The sequence below is a fragment of the Desmodus rotundus genome, chromosome 12 (assembly GCF_022682495.2).
Source record: "Desmodus rotundus isolate HL8 chromosome 12, HLdesRot8A.1, whole genome shotgun sequence".
Taxonomy (NCBI): Eukaryota; Metazoa; Chordata; class Mammalia; order Chiroptera; family Phyllostomidae; genus Desmodus; species Desmodus rotundus.
In genome coordinates, this window is record NC_071398.1 from 25,641,189 (window position 1) to 25,668,383 (window position 27,195).

A 27,195-nucleotide genomic window follows, 5' to 3' on the forward strand; every position below is an offset into this window, starting at 1 on the left:
AGGATGGTGCCATAGGGGTGGGTGTTACGGTAGATTGGGGTCGGGGAGGTCAGTGAAGGCCTCCTGCTGAGGATTGGACTGTGAGCAGAAACCTAGAAGAGGGAGTGAATTGGCCACGGTTGCTGTGACGGAAGCAGGTTCTGGCTGGGGGAGCAGCTGCCATGCAAGCCCTGAGGTGACTCTGAGGGACAGAGAGTTGGCTGGTGTGGCCAGAGCCTAGTGAAAGAGAGGCAGAGGGAGGGTAGGGTGGCTTTTCAGTGTGTGCAGTGAATGTTTAACCAGTTCTCTGCGGAACGAAGCCCTGGTTTGTGACCTTGGCCAATTTCCGCGGTGTAAATACTTCCTGGTGGCCAGTTTCAAGGCACCGGCCCTGATTGTGGGTCAGGAAGAGACATACGGCCGCTCCAGCACACTCAGGGCTTGTGTCTTAACAACGGGCAAAGTGCCTTGCACATAGTAGGCCAGGATAGGGCCTTTCTCATTTTGGAGTAAAGTTTCCAAATTTGGGGGAACTTCTTTATAGCTTCTTACTGTCTCTCCCCACAAGACATGAATAAACTGTGAGGTTTCATCTCTTCCACCGGAGGGCAGGAAACCCCAAGGGCAGCTGGAATCCTTGTACTGTGTAGGGGCTGTCACAGGAGCATGGACGCTTCCATTTATTTTTCTTTGTTTTTTTTCAGGAAAGAGACATAAACTCCCTGTATGACGTCAGCAGAATGTATGTGGATCCCAGTGAGATCAGTCCTTCTATGGTACAGTCTGGACCTTTAATTCACACTACTTCCTGGGTGCTGGATTGACATGGAGTCCACACCCCAACTGTAACAGGGCGAGAGGACATTTTGGGAAACTTGGCCAAAAAATATTTTCTTTTTTTCTTTTTTTTTTTTTTAAAGAGGAAATGATGATTGACAACATGACATTCCATGTCATGGAAGAGGTTAATAGAATTCTTCCTAACGTGACCGTGCCTTGCTAAAATTCTGAGGTTTGATGAATCACCTTTGGGCCACATGGCTTCTAATTAAAAGTTTTTCAAATGTTTCTTGCTCCCTGACAAGTTGGTGGTGGTTATAAATTCCGCCTGGTTCACTGACCTCCTCACGGTGTGAACACTATCTCACATTCCCACCCCGCCTGTGGTGTAATTTCATGCGGTGGGTTGGATTTTACTCTGAGCCCTTCATTCTGGTTTCATCTCAGATGTGGTTTGAGCCTGCGGAGGGAGAGTGATGCACATTTTCTGTTTGAGGGCCGATCTGGCACACAGTTAGTGTAAAGTTCTTGATCAGGAAGGGGCCCCGCTGGCGGGCTCTGTAGAAAGCCAGAGACACATTTATTACTTTTTAAATTTATAATCCTTGGCCAATGCAAATCCCTTTCAGCAAGAAACAAAGTCTTGAACAATTGTTGGCAAGTGGAGCTGTGTGCAAAATGTGTTAGGGGACATAGCTTGATAGCAAAAGCTTTTATTAGAGGTGACAAATGCTTTGGTTACGAGAATGGCATGGCCTCATGTCAGCCCGATGGGGGGGATGGTGGGGACCATGGTAGCCTGGGGAACACGCCGCCCACCTCAAGGGCAGCCACTCCTCATGAGCGGTCCAGAGAGCAGGCTGGGCCTTCTGACTTCTCAGGATAGGCCAGTAATTTACGTGTCTTATTTGCAACCTCCACATTTTCAAATCCTGGCAACTAAATGAAGTTGTAGAGAAACATCTGCCTCTACTGCATGAGGCAAGCAAAACATGACTGCACGCTGAACTTGATTGCAGGTTGCTCAGCTGAGGGGACTGCCTCAAAGTGAAATTATTACTGTTATTATGATTGAAAAATGATATAATAATAGAGAAAACATTTTGAAAACAGGAAAAATAATCAGCCTTGTCTCAGGATCCTAGCGCAGTAGCCACCTGCGTTTTTGTTGGGTGGTCTGCCTCCGCTGGCCTGCGTTTGCGTGTTACAGTCCTCACCACCTGCGTCTGTCGGTTTTATTCGCTGTGTCACTTGCCACTTGGCCACGTGTGGGCTTCTCCATTGCTAATCCTCTTAATGACTGTTTTGTGTAGCCTGGGAAGCCAAGGAATTTAGATGAAATACATGGCTTGGAATTTTAACTTTAAAAAGAAATGTTTTCAGTGCTGCACAATATTCTGGGTGGCTGTGCCAGTTTAGCTGTGTCCCCATCAGCAGCCATGTGAGTCATTTCTGGTCTTTGCTTTGCTGGTTAACCCTAAAATGGACTTCACGCGAGAGGCTCTGGGCATCTTTTTCAGTATTTCCTTTAGATGAGATCTTAGAACTGGAATGACGAGGCCAATAATAATAGGTAACATATTAATGATCGCACATCAAGCATTGTTCTAAGCACTTGACAGCTTATTAATTCTCACAACAGCCCCATACAGTGCATACTATTTTTTGTGCCCATTATACAGATGAGGAGGTTGAGGCACACTGAAGTCAAGGTCACATAGCTAGAAAGGTGTGGAGCTAGAATTTGGACCCAGGCAGCCTGGCTGTGAGGTGTGTGCTCTTAGCCACTTTGCACTGTTGCATGCCTGCTTGGTCATCTGATGGATGGCTTGTTTCTGGGCAGTTCACGAAGGACCACCTGTCAGGCTGGAGAATTGCTCCTTGTGGAAGCCATTGTGTGGCACCCCCACTTCTGCCACTGGCTGTGTCTTTCTTGGAGGCTGGCAGTGACCTGTGGAGTTCCGCGGGGAAGATGTGGCTGTGAATCTCACGTCCACCCTTGGAACAAGATGCACAGGCAGAGCAGGCTCTGTTTGCAGTGGAGGAGACAAGGGCAGGAGGCCTGGTTAGCCTCTGGTCCAAGTTCCCGTGGAACTTGCAGATCCCAGATTAGATTGCTCCTTAAGGAAGATCCATGAGCTATGGCAGTGACTTATGTTAATTGATTCATCTTTGCAGTCAGTCACCTGCCAGGTGGTTGACCTTGGGCATGGATATACTTCATCTCTTCGTACCTCAGTTTCCTCATCTGTAAAATGGGCATAATAATGCTGCTTGCCTACCAGTTAGGGGTTTTGGGAGGATTAAAGGAGATACCATAGATAAATGGCCTAGAGCATTGGTTTTGGCTATAGCAAGCCTGAATAAAGGTTAGATGTTGTCATTTTTGTCATTACATGCATCATCTATTTAACAACCCTGTGAAGCATGTAAAGTTTTAATTTCCATTTCCCAGATGGGGAAACTGAGGCTGAGAGAGCCTCAGGGTTATGTGTAGAAGTAAGGACCAGAGCAGTAACTTGAGCCCACATGTTTGACTCCAGAGTCTCGGCTCTAAGGAGCAGTTCTACTGGATTCCTTGTAAAACCCATTCCCCTTCCCTTGGGTGGGGGGAGGGGAAGTTGCTGATCTAAACAGGTCTGACAGTTTCAGAGGTTTTCGCATTAATATTTGCTTGCTGCATGCGTTATTCATTTTGCCATGGATTTATGCTTGCCAAGCAGGCATTAAAACAGATTTCACTGATGACAAGTTTTATTCTGAGTAAGTTCTGGCTTGTTTCTCCCAGTGCAACGATCACCTTTTGATGAATTTCATGGAGTTCCTCAGTTACTCCTGCGGAATGTCAGTGTCCTGCAGGAGCCTAGTTAGGGGACCCTTAGCCTAGGCAAATAGTGGTGAGGCCCAGGATGGCCAGGAATGGTATTGAGTTTGAACTTCTGGGAGGAATGTTGAGCGCGGACACTGAGGACTTCAGAAGTGCTGGTTGTGATTTAATCTCAAAGGCATATCCTTTTTTTGTTGAGGAAGTTGAGCGACTTTGGGTGCCCTTGGCTCTGACCAGGCCAGTCACCATCTGTACTCCCTGGTGGTTTCGAGACTGTGGAGCCTCCGCAATGCTTGTGCTGTGCCAGCAGATGGCGCTGTAACCCTGGACTGAAGCCTCTGCTCCCTAAGGAGAAGAACCAAATGCGCCAGTGAATACAGACGCTTCCCTCTACTCATGTCAGGGGCCTGACCTTTTCTTTTCTGTTTTCCCCCCGAAAGCCTCAGAGAACTGTGAAAGCTCTGTATGACTACAAAGCCAAGCAGAGTGATGAGCTGAGCTTCTACCGTGGCGCCCTCATTCACAACGTCTCCAAGGAGCCTGGGGGCTGGTAAGGCTGAGCTGCTTGCTGGATGAACTTGACTGGTCACTTTTTGGTAGTGAGACACAAGTGCTGGCTGAGCTCTGACCCCTCTTATCTGCGTTCTGAGCTGTCTTTGACCTGTTCTACCTTCTCTGGGAAGTGGCTTGATGCATGCGTGCTCTATTCAGAAGAGTGGGTAAGCAATAATAACAATTATTATCATATTATATCACATAAGTTAACCTCATATCCCATCATACTATATGTTACTTTAATTGTAATAGCAGCTGTTTATCGAGGTCTTACTGTATGCCAGGTACTATGCTGTTTCCTTTCGTACATCATCTAACCGAATCCTCATTACAACCCTGTGGAGTTATGACTGTGATTGTCCACATTTTACAGATGTGGTGAATGAGGCTTTCCAAACTTGCACAGCTATTAAAATGCACAGGATCTTCCCGTTACATAAGCCTGTGCATTATTTTAAATTCAAATTCTTATGCAATGGCTTAGTCCTGTGCCCTATGTAATGGTCCCATCCTGGGCTGAAGAGGGCGCATTTTAAGCCAAAGGTACCTGGTGTGCTAGGGTTTATTAGCTCTTCCCTCTTCTCACGTGGGAAAAAAAAACTCACTGCCGAGCCACAGGCTCCAGGGTAGGGAGTTTTGTGCTGTGAGGATTTGTTCATGGCCTTAAGCACCGGCATGGATTCAAGCACCTCACAAGATCAGGATCTCTCCTTCCTACAAAATAGCTGAACCTGACCTAGAAATCTGAATAGCAGCTCAAATTGAGTGCCTCCATGTGACAAGCTCTGTTTTAAACACTTCATTTGAAATAACTCATTTAATCCACACAATGACCCTATAAGGTTGGTTCTGTCAGTACCTGCATTTTACAGACAAGTAAACTGGCACGGAGAAGTCTAGTAACATGTCCAGGGCCACATAGCAAGCTGAGATTTGAAGCCAGGCCTTCTGACTCCAGAGCCCACACTCCTAACCTAACTCATGTATGGGGTCCAGAGGTTTTCAAAGTTTTTTAGTTTGGAGAACCTTCTCTCCAACCCAATTCTTACCTGGATTTCCCAGAGTCAAAAACAGGCAACAGCAGAGCTATCTGTAGGAGCCTGGGCTTGAAGCCCCCATCTGGCCTCCCCGCGGGAACCTAGAGGTCCTCCTTGCAAGATCCCAGCCCCAGATTGCCAACCACAGTGTTGTCCACCTGCCTCCCTGCAAGACAGAGGTTTGACTTTCCAAGGTCCCTCCTGCTGAGTGGCACGGCCAGGATCCAGGTCTCCCCCAGGCCCCAGTGCCCCCTCACTGGGCCTTTGCACCCTGCCTCTGTTGAGGTCTCATTTCTGTCTGTGAGGATGACTGGCATAGGGAGTTGTGGGTGGGGCCCAGGTGATCACTGCAGTTCACACCCATATGTATGTGGGCAGCAGCCTTTCCGCTCCTCTGGTACAGAAGTCCACACATTCCCAAGGCTGTTGTCTTGAGAAAAACTAAGAGCCTGGCCTGAGGGCCTTTGCTGAGACACTGTGGGCAAACCACCCAGCTGGGGTTCCCCCCTTTCTCCTCCTCTCCAGTGACAATTGTGCCATCTAGTGGGGTGCCTGTGTCAGATCCCCTTTTGGTGCATCTTCCCAAACCGGTTGCAGTACAGCTGAGGGGGGCAAATAATTTTTGTGCATCCTGGGATGTATTTGAGAGTGAAGAGAATGTTATTGTTAATAATTATACCTGGACAGCAGGCACAAATCACTCAGTGCTGGGCAAACAGTCCCCCTGAATACAGCCAGCTTTTGCCTGAGACGGACCTGGAGAAACAAAGGTGAAAATGGTGTACAACTGGTGAGCCTGTGTACGAGGCTGTGGCACAGTTGGCCCTTACTCTGCTCATTTAGGTCGATAAACAGTGGAATGTTTCCCACCACCCCTGGTACAGCTTTGATTGAGACTGAGGAAGGTTTCACATAGTGGGGGAAGCGGGTGGGTGAGAGAAATATAAGCGGTGGACTGCTCTGACATATGTGGGGACAGATGCCATAGGAGCACAGAAGAGCAGTCAGCCTAGGAGGCAGTCAGGCAAGGCTCCCTGGAAGAGGCAAACCTGAGCTGAACCTTAAATGGTTAGTAGGAGCAAGCTGGATATGAAGGGCACAGACCAAGGCGTGGAAGCTAGGCAGCATAGCAGGGGCACAAGTCAGGGGTGACAGGTTGTTTGGAAAGAATGTCAAGTTTGAGTCATGGAGAGTCAGGAGTCGAGGGAGGTCCAAGAGCCCCTGGGGTCAGACCATGTGGGCTCTGATCGCCAGGCTGAAGAGTCTGGACCTGATTCTGATGGGCTCAGGAGCCATCAGTGTGGTGTGGTCAGAGATGCATTCCGGAAAGTGCTCCTGGCTGCAGAAGGTGGCCCACGAGGGTGTTGGAGGGAGGAGCCCTGCACGTCCAGGCACTGGACGTGGGGCAAGGATCTTGGAAATGCCACAGTTTAGTTGAGTCAGGACATGTAGGTAGCTCGGTTATGTCCCATGCTGAATGTATCGGTGCTGCTACAGGGGTGGGAAGGAGGTTGGGGTGGTGTTTTAGCTGAACAACAAGAGCACTGTTGAGTGTGTACTGTGTACTAGGTGCTATTTAAAGCTCTCAGCATGTGTTAACCCATGCAGTCCCAATAAGTCCTCTGAGGGAGGCACTGGGATTACCCCCAATTTACGGATGGCACAGAGCACCCTCGTAGTTGGTCATGGAGCTGGAATTTGATTCCAGGCTCTTTGGCTCCAGAACCTTCTTTCTCACCCTTGTCTTTAACTCACGGTGCTCCCTGCTCTAGAGTAGAGCTTGTCTCCTGTGGCCTGTGAAGTCCACGTGAAGCACTGAAACTTTTGACTTGTGGTGTCTTTGACCAAAAGGCAAGAGGGTTTCCTCCCAGTCGTGCTCGTTGCTGATAAAGAAAAGCAGCGGAGCCCTTTGGAGTGCTCCATATCTCAGCACCTCCTGTGGCCTCTCGGTCACTCGCCGCCTTTCCCCCGCCTGCAGCTGGGATCTAAGGAGCAGTAATGGACTGTTAACACTGGCCGGCGAGGCCCATGATGCCCTCTGTTGTTACCTAGGTGGAAAGGAGACTATGGAACCAAAATCCAGCAGTACTTCCCGTCCAATTACGTTGAGGACATTTCATCGGTTGATGTGGAGGATCTGGAGAAGCAGGTGAGTCTCCATCGTTGCAGGGAGGGACCTGCCGCTCCTTCGGGTAATCCACTGAGCCATCTCAGCGGGTATACACCGCACTGCCGTGTGGTCCCTGTGGAGCCCTGAAACAGAGTGACGTGGAAAGCAGGAAGGTCCCCTGAGCTGTCATGGGTGAAAGTCACATGTTACTGACCGTGTTTTAATCAGGTTGTGCTAGGCTGGAAGGCTTTGCATATGCAGGAGAAGTCTCTCTAGAGTGAAAATGGCCAAACGGAGAATTTGTCCTTTGCTTAAAGTAGCTTGCAAATGAAACACATTTAGTTTAGCCAGCCCGACATTTGGAACATGCTTGGTGTGAATAAGCAAGCAGGCCAAAGTGCAAGGTGAGTTGAGGCCTTCCTGGTGGCATTGCAAACCTGGTTTCTGTTCCCTGTGTTCTCTTGCCCAGAAGGCTCAAAGAGCAGCCACTTTCAGTGTGACAGCACTGCACCAGGGACAAACTCTTTGTATGGAGGACTTTAAGGTCCTGTTTGAGCCCAAGGAATTTTCTAAGGGAGTTGGGGCAATCTGAGAAGGCTGCATAGAGGAAGGGGCATTTGAGCCTTAAAAGACAAGTTAGAGATCAACAGCAAGACTGACAGGAGGGAATTCTAGGTGGGAGATACAGCCCAAGCAAAGATGTGGTGGGAACGTGACTGTGTTCAGTGTGCTCAGCCCGAGGCAGAGGAATTATACCCTTACTGTGTTGGTCCATGTGCCCCTACCCACACAGCATTAGCCTGGTGGAGGAATGCAGTGGGCATATGCATTCCTCACACCAGTGTGCTCCCTGTTTCACCTGGGCCCTGGGAGGTAGAGCTGGAAGGCTGAGCAGGGCTCCCAGAAAGCCCGAAAGTCCGATCACAGGGTGTGGATGTTGCTTCCACAGGACTTGGAGAGTCACAGAAGGCTCTCGAGCTGGACTTTAGGAGGCCAGATAGTCCCATCTTGTAATGTCAGAAAAAAGGGCCTGGGATGTTTTTGAAACCAGATCCATGGAAATGCTCCAAAACCAGTTCTAGAATTCACAAGGCCCATTTTTATGGGTTGGAAAATGAAATGCCAAACCTGTCAGCACCTGCTCACTGCTCGGTCCCTGTCAGTCACAGGCTTCATTATTTAGCTCTCTCCCCCTGGACGTATCCTGTAATGAAAATGCATTTTAAACAGTTCCACCGGCAGTGTCTCTGCTAAACGGTGTGCTTTGGAAACTGGTTGTCTTTTATGATTATACCTGTTAAAACTAACATGAGTTATGTCTTATTTCTTCACAGATTATTGAAGACAATCCCTTAGGGTCTCTTTGCAGAGGAATACTGGATCTCAATGCCTATAATGTTGGTACGTTCACACACAGCCTTAGCCTGGATTCCCATCCAAGTCCCCCCACCCCCACCGCGGCTCTGGCCTCAGAACCACCCTCAGCAGGGAGGCAGCTCTCCCTGAAGTTGAGTATCGGGCCAGGCTGGTTGCTGATTGCAGTGTTAGGTCTGCTATTCATATCTGCAAAGTGCTAACGCTGAGTCTTGTGCAGAGTAAGTGCTAGACGAGTGTTAGATGTTGTTATTCCCAATGTCATCATCATTTCAGGATTCTGCCTGGGTTTCCCATGCTTTTCTAAGAGGGGCTGGGCTCTTGGCCCAGCTGCGGCGGAGCATGGAGTTGGGAGTGTCTGGTTTTGAGCCCAGCTCTGCCTCTCGGTTGCTATGAGACCCTGTTCCTGTCACTTCTCTCTGAACCTCCACTTCCTGGTTGCTCAGCTGGGCATCAGGAAACCTGGCCTGCCCGCCTTGGAGTCTGGTGCAAGCACACAGGTACACACAGCGGTGCAGGGGATGTGAATTGCAGGGGCTTCCTGAGCCCTGACCATGCCGGCTTTAAGTGGGGACATAGCAGCTTCCATTGGGAGGGACTGAAGGCAATGAGGAGAACAAGCTGAGCGAGAAGCCCACGCAGCGTTCTTCTCGGGGCAGCCTGCATTTCCACAGCTCCAAGCAGTCCACTAGTTCATCAGCCTGGGCCTGTTCCCTCCAAGGCCTTTGCTGGGGAGGCCTGAGCGTGGTCCAAGGCCTCAGATAACAACAGTGCCGGGAAATTTCTGCTTCTAGCGTCAGCACTTTGCTTTCTCCCTTTATTGTCTGTTTGTTTTTTTTCTCGATAACAATCTAATAGGGTAGGTAAGAGAGGGACTCCTGGTTCCAGTTATCAGATGAGAAAACCAGGCCTGTGAGTGCCCACAAGCCCTTCCTGAGGTTCCCAGGCAAGTTAACGGACGATCTGGGACTCACTCGTGTTGCCCTGTGTAGTGTCTCCTGCACCGCGTTTACAGGGCACAGGTACATGGCTGCGTGGCGACAAGCAGGAAGCTTGGAGTCAGGTCTGATTCAGGCTTCAGCTTCGCCATTACTAGTTATGTGACCTTGCATGTGTCACGTTCCCTCAACAAGTCTCTGTGTCCTCTCCTGTAAAATGGGTATGACAAGAAAGCACCCCAAAAGGTTGTGATAAGGGTTAAATAAGATATAGTGCGTGTAATCTGCTTAGAATATTGCCTGGCACATAGGAGCTCAGGATGTTAGTGAATAATCTTACTCGGCAGGTTATTTCTCCTCCCATAGCCTTAATTTTCTTACCTAGAAAACACTTTCTCTACAGAGAGAATCTATTCCATGTCTCCTTCCTACTGGTGGTCTGTCCTTGGTGTCCCTTGGCTTGTGGCTGTGTCACTCCAATCTCTGCCTATGTCTTTAATGGCCATCTTCGCTGTGTCTGTGTCTCAGATTTCGCTCTTCTTTCTTGATAAGGGCACTAGTTCTTAGGGGTAAGGTCCACCCTGACTCCACAGATGGTCTCATCCTGGATCCTTAGGTACATCTGCAAAGACCCTGGTTGCAACTAAAGTCACGTTCATAGGCACCAGGGGTCGGTCTGTGGGCATACCTTTTTGGAGAACACAGCTCAGGTTGCTGCGTACCTTAACCACTAACGTGTGTTAGGAGTCCAGACACTGCCTGATGTGAAGCAGATGTCCCAGTCAGCACTGACCGCTGGGCCCATGACAGAGGGTTCAGGCACCGTGAAGTCTGGTCTTCGTGGCTTTCTGACAGGCTGATCAGGACTTGTGGTGTTCTCTCCCCAAAGTGAAAGCCCCACAGGGGAAAAACCAGAAGCCTTTCGTCTTTATCCTGGAGCCCAAGAAGCAGGGGGACCCTCCGGTGGAGTTTGCCACAGACAGGGTGGAAGAGCTCTTTGAATGGTTTCAGAGCATCCGGCAGATCACCTGGAAGATTGACACCAAGGTAGGCCCTCTGTTCACCTGGGCTCAGGTGGGCCTGGTATTCTTAGGCCCCTGGCACTCTGCAGAGATGTAGGTGGTTTGGGCAGCAGGAGGAGCAGGCCCAGGGGCCACACAGAATTCAGAGTCGCGATGGGGTGGGTTCAGACAGTAGGGTAGCATCCATCATTTTGATAGAGGAAAGGGATGTTGGAGGTCCCCCTGGGAAGATTCAGAAGGCCTAGAGTACGTGCAGGTACTCTTGATGTTAACAAGAAGGTTTCGCCTTTCTTATTGTGAGTATTTTCTTGTCTCTAAGAATTATTCAAGGCAGGCCGGAAAGGCAGGCACTGGGCTGGCCTCCCTGGGCCTGCAGTGGGCCCTGGGTAAACTGTACTGACATCTGCCTCCCGAAGTTTGTGTGCTTATGCAGGAACTTCCACTCTTGATGGGCATGAACTTCGCAGGGTTTCCTGAGTGGTGCATTCGTGTTGGGCTGCAAGCGTTTCGAGAAGGGTCAGGTTCTGGGTAAGAAGAGGAGGTTTGGTTTGCCTCCTGGAAGGGATGCACCCGGGGCAAGTAACCAGACATCTCTGGGCCTCAGTTTCCTTGTCTGCCACACGAGGAGCCGTCCCCCTAACTGAAAGGGGGACGGGAGGATGCAGCGTGAAAAGTGCTAGGCGTGGCCCCTGGCATTCAGCGAGGGTGCAGTTCGTGATGGCATTTAACCGTCACGTTGTTGTCACACCAGGAGGGCATGGGGAGTGTGAGGTGCTCTGCTCTTTTTTGTGGCCATAGAACTGGGAAGAAAGTTTTGGGGTTCTCTGTGTGCCCACTTGTTTCTTAAGATAGGTCTTGACCCAAAGGACTGACTTTAAAGTTTTCCCAGGACCTCTTGGGCCCCTCGATGGGTCCTCTTCCTTCAGTGGTCTTGGAAGGCCAGGCACCAGCAGCCTAGTCTCTCCCTCCCCCTGGGGGACCTCACAGCTTGGCCAGTCTCTGGTCACTGTGACTCAGCCCTTCGGCACCCTGGAGTGGAGTCCTCATTTTTAGAAGACTTTATAGAGAGCTGGTGGCCTGAGTACCCTCCCTGGTGGGGCCCGTCGTCTTTCCCATCCCATGATCTAGTCAGAGGCCTCACACCTGGGTCCTCATTCTTCCCAAGGCTTGTCACACATCACCAGTCACTCACAATGAGCTGTGGCCCTCGAGTTTCTTTCTTCTCGCTTTTCCTGGTGGGGGCATCTCATTTACCCCTGTGCCTTCAATGTATTACAGCTCCCAGACACTGGGGTGCACCACTGTCCCAAGGCTCATTTGGAAGTTCATTTCCCTCTATCTCACACACGTGTGTTCACTTAGCGGATTGAATAGCTGTCATCATGAGCTGTATGGCGCCATTTGCCAGCATGTGAACCCCCTAATTGCGATTCTGGGCACTAAAGATGAGGATGGAGAAAAGCGATAGTGAGAAAGCCCTTAGCAACTGTTCTCTGGAGACTTTAGTCTCAGGCACCCAAGCCTTTCCTGAGGGGGCTGAGTGTCGGGTGCAGAGCTGTACCGACGTGGTGATGATGCTCTGCCAGCTGCATCCTGGCCCTCCACTTCTCATGGAGAAAAATGTGACTTCACTCGAAGGTTCTGTGCCCCTTCCTCTCCTCGCCTGCATGAAGGTTTCTGAAGTTAAGCCTCGCTGTTCAAGGCTGCTTTGATCTACATTCCTCTTTAGTTGGTTTTTACATCTGCTAAGATTTCAGTAGAAAAAAATTGTAAAGTCTTATTGTCTATGAAGGGTTAAAAAACAGGAATCAGCAGAATTGACGGAGTGTTGCCGGGGGCCCAACCAGCTGTAAGAAGAGCTGGTGGGGGACTGAGGAAGGAGGCCCCATCCTGCCTCTGGGAGAGCAGCATGCATTGGGGAGCTCTCCGCTTACTGCTGGGGGCGCCTGGCTGAGGCCTCACAGTGGCGCCCGTCCCTGCAAACATGCTCAGGGCCCTGTGATTCTGCACGACCTCTGGTCTGCTTTAGTGCCTGGGGCAAGACCAGTCACTAAGATGCGTCTGCTTCCTGGAGTGAGCTTCCAAAGCCTGACCAAGGAAATGTGCTGCGACTTCATATTCTGAGATGGCCCGACAGGCAAAATCTGCCAGCCCGGAGAGTAACTGTTACAAGATTTTGAGGAAGCAACTGATACTTCATCTTAAACTGATAATGTCTTCTGCTAAGGTTTAAAAAAAAAAAATGATGTCCAAACTCTGTGCTTTGTGAGGCCAGAGTTCCATAATTCACCATAGGTGTGGCTCCCCCTCCCCCTGCATTGAAAGCAATCCTTTTGTCATTAGAGCTGAACTGTGTTGTTGCTGTGTTTCCTGTTTCCAAACAACCCCATGGTGAAACCACCAAGCCGAGTTGACACAAGGTCTAGGAGAAAACACCCGAAGCCCAAAAATAAGGCTTCTGTTTCCCTGACAGCATTTTCCTGTTGACTTTGCGGCTGACTCTTCTTTGCCTCTCACTCCGGGTCCATCCCATCCACTACACCCCCCTCTGGCCTCAGCGCTGTGGCTTGCATTTAGAAAGTGTGGGAAGGGCTGGTGACACTTAGGTGTGTGTGTGTAGATGAGCTAGCTACTGGAGCAAATTTTGGAGGCTTCTGGTCACACTCAAATCTGGTGATGTGGTCGCTGTTGGGGCTCATATAAAAGGCTCCTTTGCTGGTGGTTGATTGCTAAGGTCCACCGCAGCCCCAGCATTTATGTGAGCACTCATGGGTGAAGGCATTCTTCCAGAAGAAATTGGGTGCCAACACCTGCCTGTTTAGAGTGGACTTTTTCCATCCTTGCCTGGGGGACATTTCTGGAGCAACCTGAGTGACCCTACCTGTTGTTTGCCACATGCCTGGCGGGGTGCCAAGGCCTCCTTGTTTAATTCTCTAGGAGTGGGGTACTCGTGTTAGCCTTGCTTAACAGTTGAGGAAACTGAGGTGCAGAGAGAGAGCCTATAACCTGAAGGAGCAGCTGACCCAGCTAATAAGTAGCAGGGTTGGCTTTCAAGCCCATATCTCCGACTCCAGTCCTCACTGTCATTACCACTGTGTTCTGTAGCCCCTCTTTCTCCCCATCACTTGAACACTTGATACCCGCGGGGCTTGCTCCAAAGGGACATGTCTCAGTGAGGAAACAAGGTCTGGGCTATAGTGATTAATGACATCAGTGCAGTACAGTTTGAGGCCAAGTAAGGCCAGGCCTGGGTGAAATAGTGAACACTCTCAAAGGTTTGAGGGAAGCAATATCCTTTTCCAAGTTTGGCTGGACTTATCCAGGAAGGCTTCCTGGAGAAGGCATGATCTGGGAAGGGTCCAGGAGGAGGAGGAGGGGTCTGATGGAACAGCAGAGGAGGGAGGATGGGGACTGTAGGGTGAGGAGCTGGGAGGTCATTGCTGTGGTTCTGGGGACCTGAGATGTGAGCTCTGGGGCATTTTAGAGAAATCAGAGGCAGGCGGGTACTGTGCACATTGCCTCAGCCTCAGAGAGGAGGGGTGCCCAGGTCAGCAATTTATGACAAGGATGCTGTGTTCTGCAGAGCCCAGGAGGACATGAGGTCATGGGCTTGGAGAACTAGAATTGGATGAACTGGAACAGGGGTTCATAGGCCAGCAAGCCGAGAGCAGAGGGTTAAGGAGAGTGGTGTGGTGACAGATCACAATCCTGGGGGGAAACAATTTTCGACAGGAAGAGGAAGGAAAGAGAGGAGGGACAGGGGAAAGGAAGACATTCAACTATATTAAAGATCTGAGCATGCAGGAGGGCCCAGAGGAGAGATGGCAGTCAGAGGGGAGAAAAGCATGCCAGGTGGGTTGGGGGATGGGATTCCTTGGGTGCTGGCTCGAGGGCCAACACTAAAGACAGTTGGCCCAAACAGGAGAACAACATGAAGTACTGGGAGAAGAACCAGTCGATCGCCATCGAGCTCTCGGACCTGGTCGTGTACTGCAAACCAACCAGCAAGACCAAAGACAACTTAGGTACTGTCTCCCGTGACTCTGCCTCCGCACGTGGTGAAAACTCTTGTTCCTCTGAGTATGGCATTGTCACAGGGCGCAGCGAGTGTGGTTCCTGCTCATTCTTAACTGCTCTAGGCGGAGCTTCCCCTTGAATTTTTGCTCAGAGCCAGGGTGCTAGTTACACAGGCCCTTCTGGCATATAAGGAGAAAAACCCTCTCAGAGGGCGGGGTAGTTTCCTACTGCTACTATAACAAATTACTGCAAACTTGGTGGCTGAAAACAACATATTTTTACTCTCTCTCCGTCCTGGAGGCCAGAAGTCTGGAATCGGTATCTCTAGGCTGAAATCAAGCTGTGGACAGACTTCAGTCACTCCTTCCGGATTCTGGTGGCTGCCAACATTCCTTGGCTTGTGGCTGCATCATTCCAATCTGCCTCTTGGTCACATGTCCTTCTCTTCTGTGTAGTCAAAATACTCCCTATTAAAAGGGTCTGTGGTAACATTTAGGGCCCAGATAATCTCCCAATGGCAAGCTCCTTAATTTAATCATATCTGTAAAGCTCCTTTTGCCATATAAGGCAATTATCCAGCACAGAAGGATTCAAAAATGACTCTTACGACAAATTCTCCAAAGCAGCCAGTTCTTTGACCTTAGGATTATCCCATTCACATTTCCTTCCTCCTTTCTTTGAACTGTTGGAGCAGATCCTATCTTTGATCTAATAACATGTGATTCTAGGACCAAGAACCAGAGAAACAGTACTAAACCCCAGAATTAACGGTCACTAGGAGGCTGTTCTCGGGCACCTCCACTTTGCAGGTTTATGGGCTGCCCCACCACAGCTGGACGTGAAGGAGCAAAGCTTCACCCAAGCAAAGAATTGTTTGCATGTTCCCCTCCTTCTCCTCCCATTTATTCTCCCCCTCCTCTATCACAGCCTTTCCTGCAGGCAGTCAGTTCTCCCTCCGCCAAGAGGCTTGGTTCACTCATCTGAACCTATAGCATCTCTGATGAGGAAGCCATTCCTAAGAGGTGAGAATCGACTCTCCTCCTACCTGCTGATCCCTGAGGCCATTCCCTGACCCTCCCCCTTTCTATAATTGTACCACTTTTGTGTTTCTTGTGCGAGGCTGCTGGTAATTTTAAACAACAAAAAAGTTACAATAATCCTAGATGAAAAGGCTGTGGGAACACTGGGATCCCTTTTAAGAGCTAGGATCCCTGAAGGGCAGGAGCCACAGCAGTCCCAATTATGGCAGTGGCATCAGGACCACGTGCATGTCTCGTCAGAGAGCTTCCTGGTTTCGTTTTATAAGCCTCCACTTCATTCATAAAATGCACGAGACACACAGTAAATGGCGACTGTCTCTTTGTTCAGAAAATCCCGACTTCCGAGAAATCCGTTCCTTTGTGGAGACGAAGGCTGACAGCGTCGTCAGGCAGAAACCCATCGATCTCCTGAAGTACAATCAGAAGGCTCTGACCCGCGTTTACCCGAAGGGACAGAGGGTGGATTCCTCCAACTACGATCCCTTCCGTCTCTGGCTGTGTGGCTCCCAAATGGTGGCACTCAATTTTCAGACTGCGGGTAAGGGGGACAGCTTGTGGCCAGTAAATCTGAGATGATGGTAGTGTCGTTCCAGGCACAGTCTTCTGGGGCCTCTGGCGGAACATGCTGTCCCAGTACCTGTGATTTGTCTTAGGAACTGGTTCAACCGCATGCTAGTGTGAGGCCCGTCAGTTGAATAGAGTGACTAAGGGGACTGATGGGCACATCTGACAGTGGGCACTTGTATTCCGCAGGTGCTGTGATGGCAAGTGACAGACACTGAGTTAGTCTGGATTAAGAAAGAAAGGAAGTTCATTAGCTCATGTAATTAAAAAGTATATGAGTTGTATGAGCTTCAGGCACAGCTGGATCAAGGTGTTCAGTGGCTTCCTTCTGCACTCGCCTTCCCTCCTGGTGCATCTGTCTTTGAGGGCTTCATGCTCAGACTCTCCTTCAGAGATATTCATGTGCTGAGCAAAACCAACACGTGAAATCCTTTTCACATAAACAGTAGCATAAATCACAGTGTTTTGCACTTTTGTTGTTATTTCAGTCTCTTTTGGGGATCTGTTCATCAGTTATGTCCTTTCTATTGCTTTTATGCCTGCACAGGATTCCAATGATTAGAACCATTGTTTATTCAACCAGCCCCCTGCTGAGGCATACTTAGGTTAGTTCCCATCCTTTGCTATTCCAGATGGCACTGTCTTCTGTAACAGCATCTGTGAGACAATTCTCAGATGTGTAGGGTTAAACAGCACTAGCATTTTGATCAAGTGCCCTGAGGACAACCACTGAACACCTGTGTCCAGGGGTACCTGAGCTGAGACCCTCGGCCACGTGCTCCCGTAGAGATTGTGGGTGGGAATGCAAACTGGCGAAGCATTCGAATACTCCCTTCCAGCCTAACTTCACGAGCTTAGTCTTAGTTTGATCAATCTTTGCCCATCTGATAGGATAAGTTGCCATCACACTGTCATTAGAGCTGCCCTTATGGGTGCTGCCCTTATCTTGAGTCACATGAACCAGTTTCTCACGTGTTTAAGGAAGCACTTGCCTTTTCTTTTCTGACCCAGCTCTTCTAAGGGGGTGCACGGACTTACAGCACAGCTCTCTCAGTGGGTTAACTTTAGATGTATTTGTTTATCTGTCGTTTGAGTTAAAAGGATTTTTCTTTCCACAGTGTGTCTTAACTTTTATGGAATTTTTTTTTTCATGTAGACATTTTTAGCTTTGAGTGGTTTATAATAATCATTTTATTTTTTTTGATGGCTCTGGATTTGGTGTCATACTTGGAAAGGTGTTCCCTCATCTGAGATGTTTTAAAAAGTCCATGTTTTCCTTCCAGTAATATGGGGTTTTGGTGGATTTTTAAAAAGCCCATATTTTCTTTGAGATTAGGTGTCTATTTTAACAACCGGCTCATATTATTTTTGGGAATAATCACTTGTGTAAACCCTGGCCCGCCGGCCCCGCGGCCCCAGAGGCCAGCCTTTCCTGCCGGACTTACCGGACTTACCGCAGCAGTGCCCTTTCCTCCCCAGACAAGTACATGCAGATGAATCAGGCCTTGTTCTCACTCAATGGGAGGACCGGCTACGTCCTACAGCCCGAGAGCATGAGGACAGATAAGTACGACCCCATGCCACCCGAGTCCCAGAGGAAGATTCAGATGACCTTGACGGTCAAGGTAAGGCCCCACTCTCCTTCTTCACCCAGGGAGCCAGGGCGGCACTGGGAGGCCCGGCCCTGTGCCTAGTGATGCCTGTTGTCTGGTTTAAACCATCACCACCCAGGCATGGCTTTAGGGTTCGGGGGGGTTTCTCCTGGGTCCCAGTGAGGATGGTTTCTGGCCAGGAAAAGAAGGAAAGAAAGCATGTGGGAGAACAGCCACTTGGTCTCCATGGAGGGCACATTTGTCCCCACAATGTCCAGTTTCAAGGGTAAAAGCTTTTCAAAATTCACTCAACTTTCAGAGAATATGTTGTACTTCTGTGAGAATTTTTATTTTTTCCTCTTTGGGAAAATATGAAAGATAGAAAAATAAACTGCATTTCTCATAAGATTTAAGAAAAAAAAATGAAGCATTTGTAACCAAGGGCCTTTAAAAGAAAATCACACACTCCCTCATCCTTTCCTGGGAGCTGGGAAATCAAGTGTTTAAACTCCCTGTGTCTGTAGGTGCCCACCTGAGCATGGGCGGATGTGTTCTGTGTTCAGGTGGGGCGCACCTGTTCACTCTGATGGGGTGCACCTGTTCACTCTGATGGTATGGGCGCTCTGATTCTGGCTCATCTGAACAGCTCTGGGAATCCACCCCCATTTCCTCATCCATGGGAGGGAAACAGTGGTGATATGCACTTCAAAAGGTTGTTAGGACTTCTCCAGTAAAGAAATTGAGGCTGGCTTTGAACTCATAGTCTGATGCTAGAACCCAAAATGAGCTCTCTGTTAGACCACCCCTGTAGAACTTGTTAGCTCCTCCCACAACGGACCTGGGAGAATTCCAGAACTCACTCTTGGTGTCCTAGGTTCTCGGGGCTCGCCATCTTCCCAAGCCTGGACGGAGCATTGCATGTCCCTTTGTGGAGGTGGAAATATGTGGCGCTGAATATGACAACAACAAGTTTAAGACGACGGTTGTGAGTAAGTTGCATGGGTCCTTCCTTCTCTTATACTTCAAGTGGGTTGTGGCCCATGTTGGGGATGCCCTTCCCTGGGGATTCTGTAACGCACTTTGGTTGTCCAGGTCTTTTCCTTCATCCCTCTTGCTCACTACAGTTCAGCTCTGGGAGGGGAAACAAAGGACCATGTGATTAAATGGTTGGACTTGTACCCAACCATCGTCCTGTGATTCTGCCTATAACTCAGGCCAGCAAGGCTCTGGCTGTCTGTGCAACAGCCCCACCTGCTTTACCTCCGTCGTCCAAGCTTAAGAAGCAGAGACACAGAGAGGAGGTGACTATCTGACCCCAACACTGCAGCCTAACCTGGGTGATCTTTTCCCACAGAGGGCAAGGAGGCCTAGACAAACATGTGTTCTTCCATTTTAAGCCAGGAAGAAACTGTGAACTGGGGGCCCTTTGCGGCCTGGGTCACAGCCCCTGGTGAAAGGCGGCCGGCCCAAGGACAACTCACATGCTGACCAGTGAAACTGGCGTTTGTGGAGGGTGGCAGGTTGACTGCCTGCCTTGCTCTATGAGGCTGGCTGTCCCCTGACAACTATAGAACCCACCCTGGCTCTACCTCTTCAGATGCCCTAACCCACCCCCCTCCCTCTTACCTCCTCCAAGCCCACCTCTTCCTGCTCCAGCACTGCCTCCCGTCCCTTCCATGCCCCAGGAAGTTGAAGTGGGAGCTGTATAAAGGGGTAGGGGGCCCTCCCCTGCCTTATTCAGGCCTGTGACAGCAGCTTTACCAGCATTGCCACTGGGGAAAAGATTATTCATATTTTCTCAGATCTTGGCATAGATGCATATTTACATGGTTGCTAAGGAGATTCAAAGCTGATGAATGTAGAGATGGTTTTTCCAGGAGGGCGCAGGACGAATGGGGCCTCTGATAAGCCTTGATCACCTTCCAGATGACAATGGCCTAAGCCCTGTTTGGGCTCCAACACAGGAGAAGGTGACATTTGAAATTTATGATCCAAACCTCGCGTTTCTGCGCTTTGTGGTGTATGAGGAAGATATGTTCAGTGACCCCAACTTTCTCGCTCATGCTACGTACCCCATTAAAGGAATCAAATCAGGTAAGCGGCTTTTAATTAAGATGTTCAGTTTGGGCTACCACTGTTCTTTGGTCTATGCTGATGGCTTTAAAAAGAATAAAAAAACATTTTTTCCTGGCTTTTAGGAAACCACTGCAAAACCAATTAGGTGGCTTGGGCAGCTCATCTCATGGTACTTCCCCGAGCTGGCACATGTACAGTCTATGGTTTAGCACAGGGACAGGTGGCGATGACCAGATGGGATTCTGGGACCTTCAAAGTCAGACGTCTACGTGCAAAATTGGACTATTGGTTGATTTTTCCACCTGGCACTGTGATTCGATTTCATTTAGAAAGGTTAGAAGCCTGTTGCCTGTCCTCAGCCAGGGGCCTATGTCTGGTTGGAGCTCCCACCCTCTCCCTGGCTGGGAAGGAAAAGGCCCTCAGCCACTGGTGGGAGTGAGTTAGAGTTGTAGGTTCACCTCTCCTGAGTCATCTGGGTAAGTGGCTGAAGCTTTCAGAGCTTTGCTCTCCTCTTCTATAAAAGTGGGACAGTTTTTTCTTCCAGTTGCAATTTTATTCTAAAACACAAGCCAAGCTGGGTCATGTGATCAGCTCTTAAGAAGCAGGAGATTGAGTCTCACCCCTCCAAGCCAGGGAGACACTGGGGAGGGAGGAGATGTGGGAAGCAGCATAGTGAGCTTGGTGTTGCTTCCCATATACAGTTCGTCTCATTTACTTACCTGCTGGATTTCCAGTAGAGTGTTTGCCGCAGACTCTCCCTTGATGTTGAATTCCCTTTCCCCTTCCTTCGTGTTTGAGACATTAGAGCACAGATCCTTCTGGACTCCTCACGAGGTCGCTGTTTCCTTGTTTTCTAAGCATTATTTTTCAAGAGAAAAAGGTCATCTCGTTTTAGTGATTTATATACAAATACAGTCTTGTCTCTTGATGTTTGGAGCCCTTGGGTCCTGTTTTCTGGGTCCCCCCCACCCCCAGACTTGGAACATATCAGATATTCCCTAAATTTCTAGTTCTTTGAGATCATAAATCTGATCATTCCCACCACTGGGCACTTGCGCAGGTAGGCCTGCTGGGACCCCGGTTAGAAAATGCAGGTTCCTGAGTCCATTCCTTGGTGGGACTCAACCTGCTCAGGTTGGGATCTAGGACCCTGTGTGTTTAGCCAGCTCCTTGGGTGGCATTTCGAGAAAACAGGTAGACTGAGACTGCCCATCTTATCATCATGGAAACGAATTCCTAGATTAAGCAAGAACTTGAAAAATGTTTAAACTGCCTTTTAGCACTTTAGGAACGCCCAGCTTCCTAACTTACTCCAATAAGAGTAACAGGTACTCCTTTGTAAGTACCAGAGGCCTGATATTTGGCAACCCCTCTAGGTTAACTTGCCCCCTATGCTGTAAACTATGTTAAATCCAGCAATTTAGGTGCAGTTCTTAACTTTGTAAATTGTTTCTTTTTCTTTTCTAATCCTCATCTGAGGATATGTTTATTGATTTTAGGGAGAGAGAGAAACATTGATAGGTTGCCTCTGGTACACGCCCCAACAGGGGATCAAACCCACAACCTTTGGCTATATGGACAACGCTCCAACCAACTGAACCACCCAGCCAGGGCTTGTAATTTGCCTCTTTTAAAATAAATAACATTTAGGACAGAGTCCTTTTTATGGTAACTATGCCAACCTATTCCTGACCCATGTTCACTTGGAGGGTATATCTGTGAACAAGGCAGCCCCTCCCAGTGCCTTGAGGAAAGTTGATGAATCCTCCTTAACAGCCACCAAATTATATCAATTCATCTAGAAAATGCTATGACTTAGCTTGCAGATTTAACAAACAAAGCACAAAGCTTCAAGGATGATGAAAACCGTGACCCTTCCCCCAACTGTGAGATACTCAGTAAGGACCTTTTCTTTCCCTCTCCAGCTTCTAACAATGCCTGGCACATCCATATTTATGGAGGGAATGAAATAAAATGAACAAGCCCTTTGTGCATAAGGCATTGGGGGCCTTCTGAACTCAAAAATAAACTTTGCCCATTGTCATTAGGGATATGCTTAAGCTTTTAAGCCAGCTGGAGCTCAGGAAGAAAAACATTATTTATTGTGTTAGGTGCCTTAAACTCTTTCTCTTTTAATCCTCATAGCAATCCTATGAAAGAGGTTTTTATCATCTCTGCTTTCTAAATAGAAGCACTTTGGGGCCTAGAGATGTTAATTAACTTGCTCAAGGTCACACACCTGTAAGACCAGAGCTGGGTGCAAACGCAGGATGTCTGACTCCAAACCCCTGTTCGTCCTGCTCTCCAGGCCTCCTCTACCCCTCCCAAGCCAAAACACTGCTCACTCTTCCAAAGATGTCTTTAGCTCCCTTTCCTCTGTGACACAAAAACCCACAAGAATAAAAACATAATTAAACTGTTTTTGGTGAAATTGGCAAACCCCTTTCAGTCCTACTTCCCAATATTCAGGAAGGGCCGCTCATAACCATGGGACCTGGGCAGGGAGAGGAGGTACATGGAGCTGGAGATGTGGGCAGAGGGGACAGGGACCCCATCCGGAGGCACACACTGAGTGCAACGGTACCATGGTGCTTGGAACCATGTTAGCTGAATGGCACAGGCTGCCTGGCAGCCTCCCCAGACACCAGGGGGTGCTCAGATCCCAGTATATTATAATAGTCGATCCACACCTAGATGGACTTCTTTCCCCTGTCCACAGACCAGCCAGGAGCTCAGTCCCACCCCAGACCTCCAGGGTCAGAATCTGCACCGTAATCAGATCCACAGGTGGTTTATAGCTGCATCAAAGTTGGAGACGCACAGGGCTAGACTGCAAGAATTCTGTGGGCATCTGGGCTAAAACCACCAACCAAACCAACCAACAACAAAATTCCCATCACCTGTGTAAGTAGTAATTCGGTCAGAAAACTTTCCTTTAGCAGTATTCAAGGAGAACAATGTCCCCAAAAAACCTCCACGGAAAAGAGTAAGACCTGAGGGTTTTATACCCACTCACTGTCACTCAAGCATAAAATTAAAGGGCAGGTGTGTTCAAACATGCACAGTTCAGGGATATGTCCATGAGTTCAAACTGAAGAAAACAAAAGACAAATTTAGCCAATGGAAATGTTCAGTAAAAGGGTGGTAAGCATTGGACACTTAAAAAAAAATTGTGCATTTCATTGTGCCAATTTTATATCAGAAAAAGAACACTATAAACAAACACTGAGCTTTAGTTAATGAGATGCATGGTGACATATTCAGGGGAAAGTGTAAGATGTACAAAGTCTTCATCTTACTTTGAAATGCACACATATGAGAGATTGATGTGTGGAGAAGTGTGATAAAAGAAGCATAGTAAAAGGCTAATGGTGAGATCTAGGTGGTGATCGTACAAGTGCTTCTTTTAATACTCTCTTAGCTTTGCTGTATAAATGTCAGAAAAATATAACCAAGCCTACCTTTGTGGGAGAATTATGGTTACAAACTGGAACACACACATTACAATACCATGTTGCTTTAGAAATAATGTTTTAACAAACTAGGGACAAAGAGGGAGAGAAGGTACAGGGTTGTGTAAGCTTGCCAATTTCCTCATCTTAAGCAGTGAAAAGCAATTGATTCAATAGATATTAAAGGTTGTAACTGATAGTGTAAAACGTTCTCTAAGAGAAATAAGACTAATCATTGAACAAGCTAAAACCTGAATGGTGAAATAGTGGGAGTGCCCTAATTTGAGTGTTGCTTGTCCTGGGAAGCAGTAGATCCAATGCAAATAAAAAGCTTTCAGGTCAGAGAGGTGGGCCCAAGATGGTGGTGTAGGTGGACGCTGAGCTTGCCCCCTCCCAAGGACATATCAAATGTACACCTATATGCAGAGCAGTTCCTGTTGAGAGACAGTTGAAAAGCATCTACACAACAAGTAAGAGAAAGCGACCACATGGAGAAGGGTGGAGTACCATGACAGCTCTCCGGGAGCTGAAGGAAACAACCCAGGACTGGAGGAACCACTGAGCACCATTGTTTACATTTTCCTTAAATGTAGACAGTGGGCAGGAGCTCCATCCAGGATCTCTGGCTGACCTTCAGGCCCCAGGTACCCCTCTTGGAGCCGGAGCAAGCAGAAAGAGGAAGGCACCATTGCTGCATACAAGGGATGCCTCCAGCAGGAGATTGATCCAGAGGATACAGCAGGGTTCTGCTTTGCTCACTCACTAGTCTGCACACACCAGGGACTCCCTTGCCTGGACAGAATGTGGAACTAGCAAAACACTGAGGAATCCACATGTAGGACTGTCCCTTCTAGAGAAAGTTCAGAGATAGTGAGGCACTGCTGCCCATGCATGTGGGGCTGCCTCAGCAGAAGAAAGTTGGGGAGCAAGCAAAACTTTGCAGTGCCCACCCATAGGCTGCCCCACACAGAGTGAAGGGGGTGTTGCTATGTGCAGGAAAGGTTCCCCCCCACCCTGGAGAAATAGCAGAGTTAGTAGGGCACTGAAAAGCAGGCATGCAGAGCAGCCTCACCCAGACCCTACTCTAAGGGTGTACAATTAAAGCAACAGGGCTGCTGTGCAGAGTTGGAGGGGTGCAGCTGAGTTCAGAGGAGTAGCACTACCTTGAGAGGGAGCAGAACAAGCAGAGTGCAGCTGTGTGTGCATATGCAACTGGGCATTGAGATGCAGGCATGCAAAGCAGCCCCACCGAGACCTTGCTCTGATCACAGACAGTTAAAGCAATGGGGCACTCTGAGAACACACCTAGCAGCCTTGTCTGTCAGGTGGCCACACCCAGATTAAAATGCCAGGGATGCACAGACACACCAGAGTGCCCCATCTGGAACCCACTCCTTCAGGCCAGGCGACACACAAGGTACCTCACATGCCTGCCCTGACTACAACCAGACTGCCAAAACTATTCAATGCAGTCTACACAGAGACTACTCTTTCAAGACTGGAAGGCATATCTATTCCATTCAACTCATGGGAGCAAACACAGTAAGTCAAACAAAAGGGGAGGCAGAAGAATATGCCACAAATGGAGGAATATGAAAAAAACTCCAGAGAAAAACCCAATGAAACAGAGATAAGTAGTTTGCTTGATAAAGAATTAAAAGAAATGGTCATTAGGAAGCTCAACAAACTTGAGAGTACAATAGAGGAACTCAGCACCTCAACAGAGAGATAGAAAATGTAGTAAAAAGCCAATCAGAGATAAAGAATACAATAATTTAAATGAATATATTGGAAGGAGTCAACAGCAGATTGATTAATATAGAAGAATGGATTAGTTATCTGTAAGACAGAATAGTGGAAATCATCCAATCAGAACAGCAAAATGAAAAAAAATTAATGAGGATCGTAAGAGATCTCTGAGATAACATCAAGCACCCTAATGTTTGCATTGTAGGAATTACAGAAAGAGAAGAGAAGGGAGTAGAAAGAATATTTGAAGAAATAATGCCTGAAAACTATCCTAATCTAGAGAAAGAAACAGACATCCAGGTCCAGGAAGAACAGGGAGTTCCAAACAAGATGAACCTAGAGACCTACAATACAGCAAGACATACTGTAATTCAAAAGGCAAAAAGTTAAGGGTAAATAGACAGCTTTAAAGGCAGCAAGAATAAAACAAAATCACATACAAGGGAAACCCCATAAGGTTATCAGCTGATTTCGCAGAAGCAACTTTACAGGCCATAAGGTAGTGGAGGAGATGTTTAAAGTGCTGAAAGAAAGGAATCTATTTAACCAGTATGCTATACATCTGAAATTAGTACAGAATATGAATGAATGTAAACTAATTGAAATTAGTACAGAATATGAATGAATGTAAACTAATTGAACAATAAAAGAAACTGAAAAATAAAAAAGGAATCTACGACCTACAATACTATATCCAACAAGGTTGTCATTTGGAATTGAAAGAGAGAAAGAGAGGGACGGGAAGATGGCGGCAACATAGGTGGGAGCGGAATCCACTTCCCCGCAATGCCAGGGAAATACCTAGCTGATCTGAGGAGCAGAGCGAACAGCCAACAGTATTCCAGCATATACAAAGATCAGAGACCAAAGATAGAGGACATTGAAAGATCTGACGGTGCGACAACAAAACCTGGAGTGCTGAAAAGACTAGAGTTAGACCGTGTTAAACACATAAACGTCAGCTCAAGACCAGTGAGCACAGGAGAGTAAGGAGACAGCACCACCGAATCCCATTGGCATTCTACCATAGAAGTTCATATCATAAACCCAGGGATTCAGAACAAAGCAATTTAAGAAGCAGAGGCCAACAAGAAGAGCCTCACAAACAATGGGAAGACAAAGAAACAATTCCCAAATGAAAGGAAAGGAGGAAGTCTCAGAAAGAATACTAACCGAAAAAGAGGCAAGTCAACTATCAGATACTGAGTTCAAAGCAATGGTCATCAGGAAGCTCACTGAGCTCTCTGAGCTCAAAGAGAACTACCAGAAACTACAAGGAAACTACAATGAACTCACTGCAAACTATATCAACATGAAAAAGGAAATAGAAAATATCAACAAGAGCCAAGAGGAAATGAAGAATACAATTTCTGAATTGAAGAACACAGTAGAAGGAATGAAAAGCAGACTTGATGAAGCAGAGGATCGGATCAGCGAGCTGGAGGATAAAGTAGAAAAAAACACCCAGAAGGAGCAAGAAAACGAAAAGAGGCTCAGAAAGAATGAAGAGGCAATAAGGGAAATGCAGGACAACATGAAACGTAACAATATCCGTATAATAGGAATACCAGAAGGAGAAGAAGAAGAGCAAGGGATAGAAAACCTGTTTGAAAAAGTAATGATGGAAAATTTCCCTAATCTGAGAAGAGAAAAAGTCACCCAAATCCAGGAATCACAGAGAGTCCCAAACAAGAGGAACCCAAAGAGACCCACTGCAAGACACATCATAATTAAAATGGCAAATTTCCAAGACAAAGAGAGGATCTTAAAGGCAGCAAGGGAGAAAAAGGAAGTAACATACAAGGGAGCCCCAATAAGGTTAGCAACTGACTTCTCAATGGAAGCGCTCCAAGCCAGAAGAGAATGGCAAAAAATATTCCAAGTAATGAGAACCAGAGGCCTCCAACCAAGACTACTTTACCCAGCAAGGCTCTCAATCAAGATAGAAGACCAAATAAAGAGCTTCCCAGACAAAAGAAGTCTAAAGAATACAGCTCCACCAAACCAGCTCTGCAAGAGATGCTAAAGGGACTGCTTTAAGGAAAGGAAGGAAAAGAGAAAGACAGAGGAACACAGGTAGGAA

At 48.0% G+C, this 27,195-nt stretch overlaps 1 protein-coding gene and 1 long non-coding RNA gene across 2 annotated transcripts in view; one reads left to right on the forward strand and one right to left on the reverse strand.

The window, feature by feature from the left end:
• PLCG2 (phospholipase C gamma 2) overlaps positions 1–27,195 on the forward strand; it is a 151,179-nt gene that overhangs the window by 95,353 nt on the left and 28,631 nt on the right. The window contains exons 21-30 of the mRNA XM_053916242.1: positions 684–755; positions 4,027–4,136; positions 7,231–7,327; positions 8,623–8,689; positions 10,490–10,647; positions 14,545–14,647; positions 16,008–16,217; positions 17,723–17,868; positions 18,710–18,824; positions 19,762–19,929. Coding sequence (XP_053772217.1) covers positions 684–755; positions 4,027–4,136; positions 7,231–7,327; positions 8,623–8,689; positions 10,490–10,647; positions 14,545–14,647; positions 16,008–16,217; positions 17,723–17,868; positions 18,710–18,824; positions 19,762–19,929 — 1,246 coding nt within the window. The remainder of the gene's footprint in view (positions 1–683; positions 756–4,026; positions 4,137–7,230; positions 7,328–8,622; positions 8,690–10,489; positions 10,648–14,544; positions 14,648–16,007; positions 16,218–17,722; positions 17,869–18,709; positions 18,825–19,761; positions 19,930–27,195) is intronic.
• The window catches only part of LOC123479304 (uncharacterized), a 57,704-nt gene continuing 46,719 nt past the window's right edge, over positions 16,211–27,195 (reverse strand). Inside the window, exons 2-4 of the long non-coding RNA XR_006654881.3 lie at positions 20,631–20,764; positions 18,696–18,966; positions 16,211–16,467 (exon numbers count right to left, since the gene is read on the reverse strand). This is a non-coding gene — a long non-coding RNA (uncharacterized lncRNA). The remainder of the gene's footprint in view (positions 16,468–18,695; positions 18,967–20,630; positions 20,765–27,195) is intronic.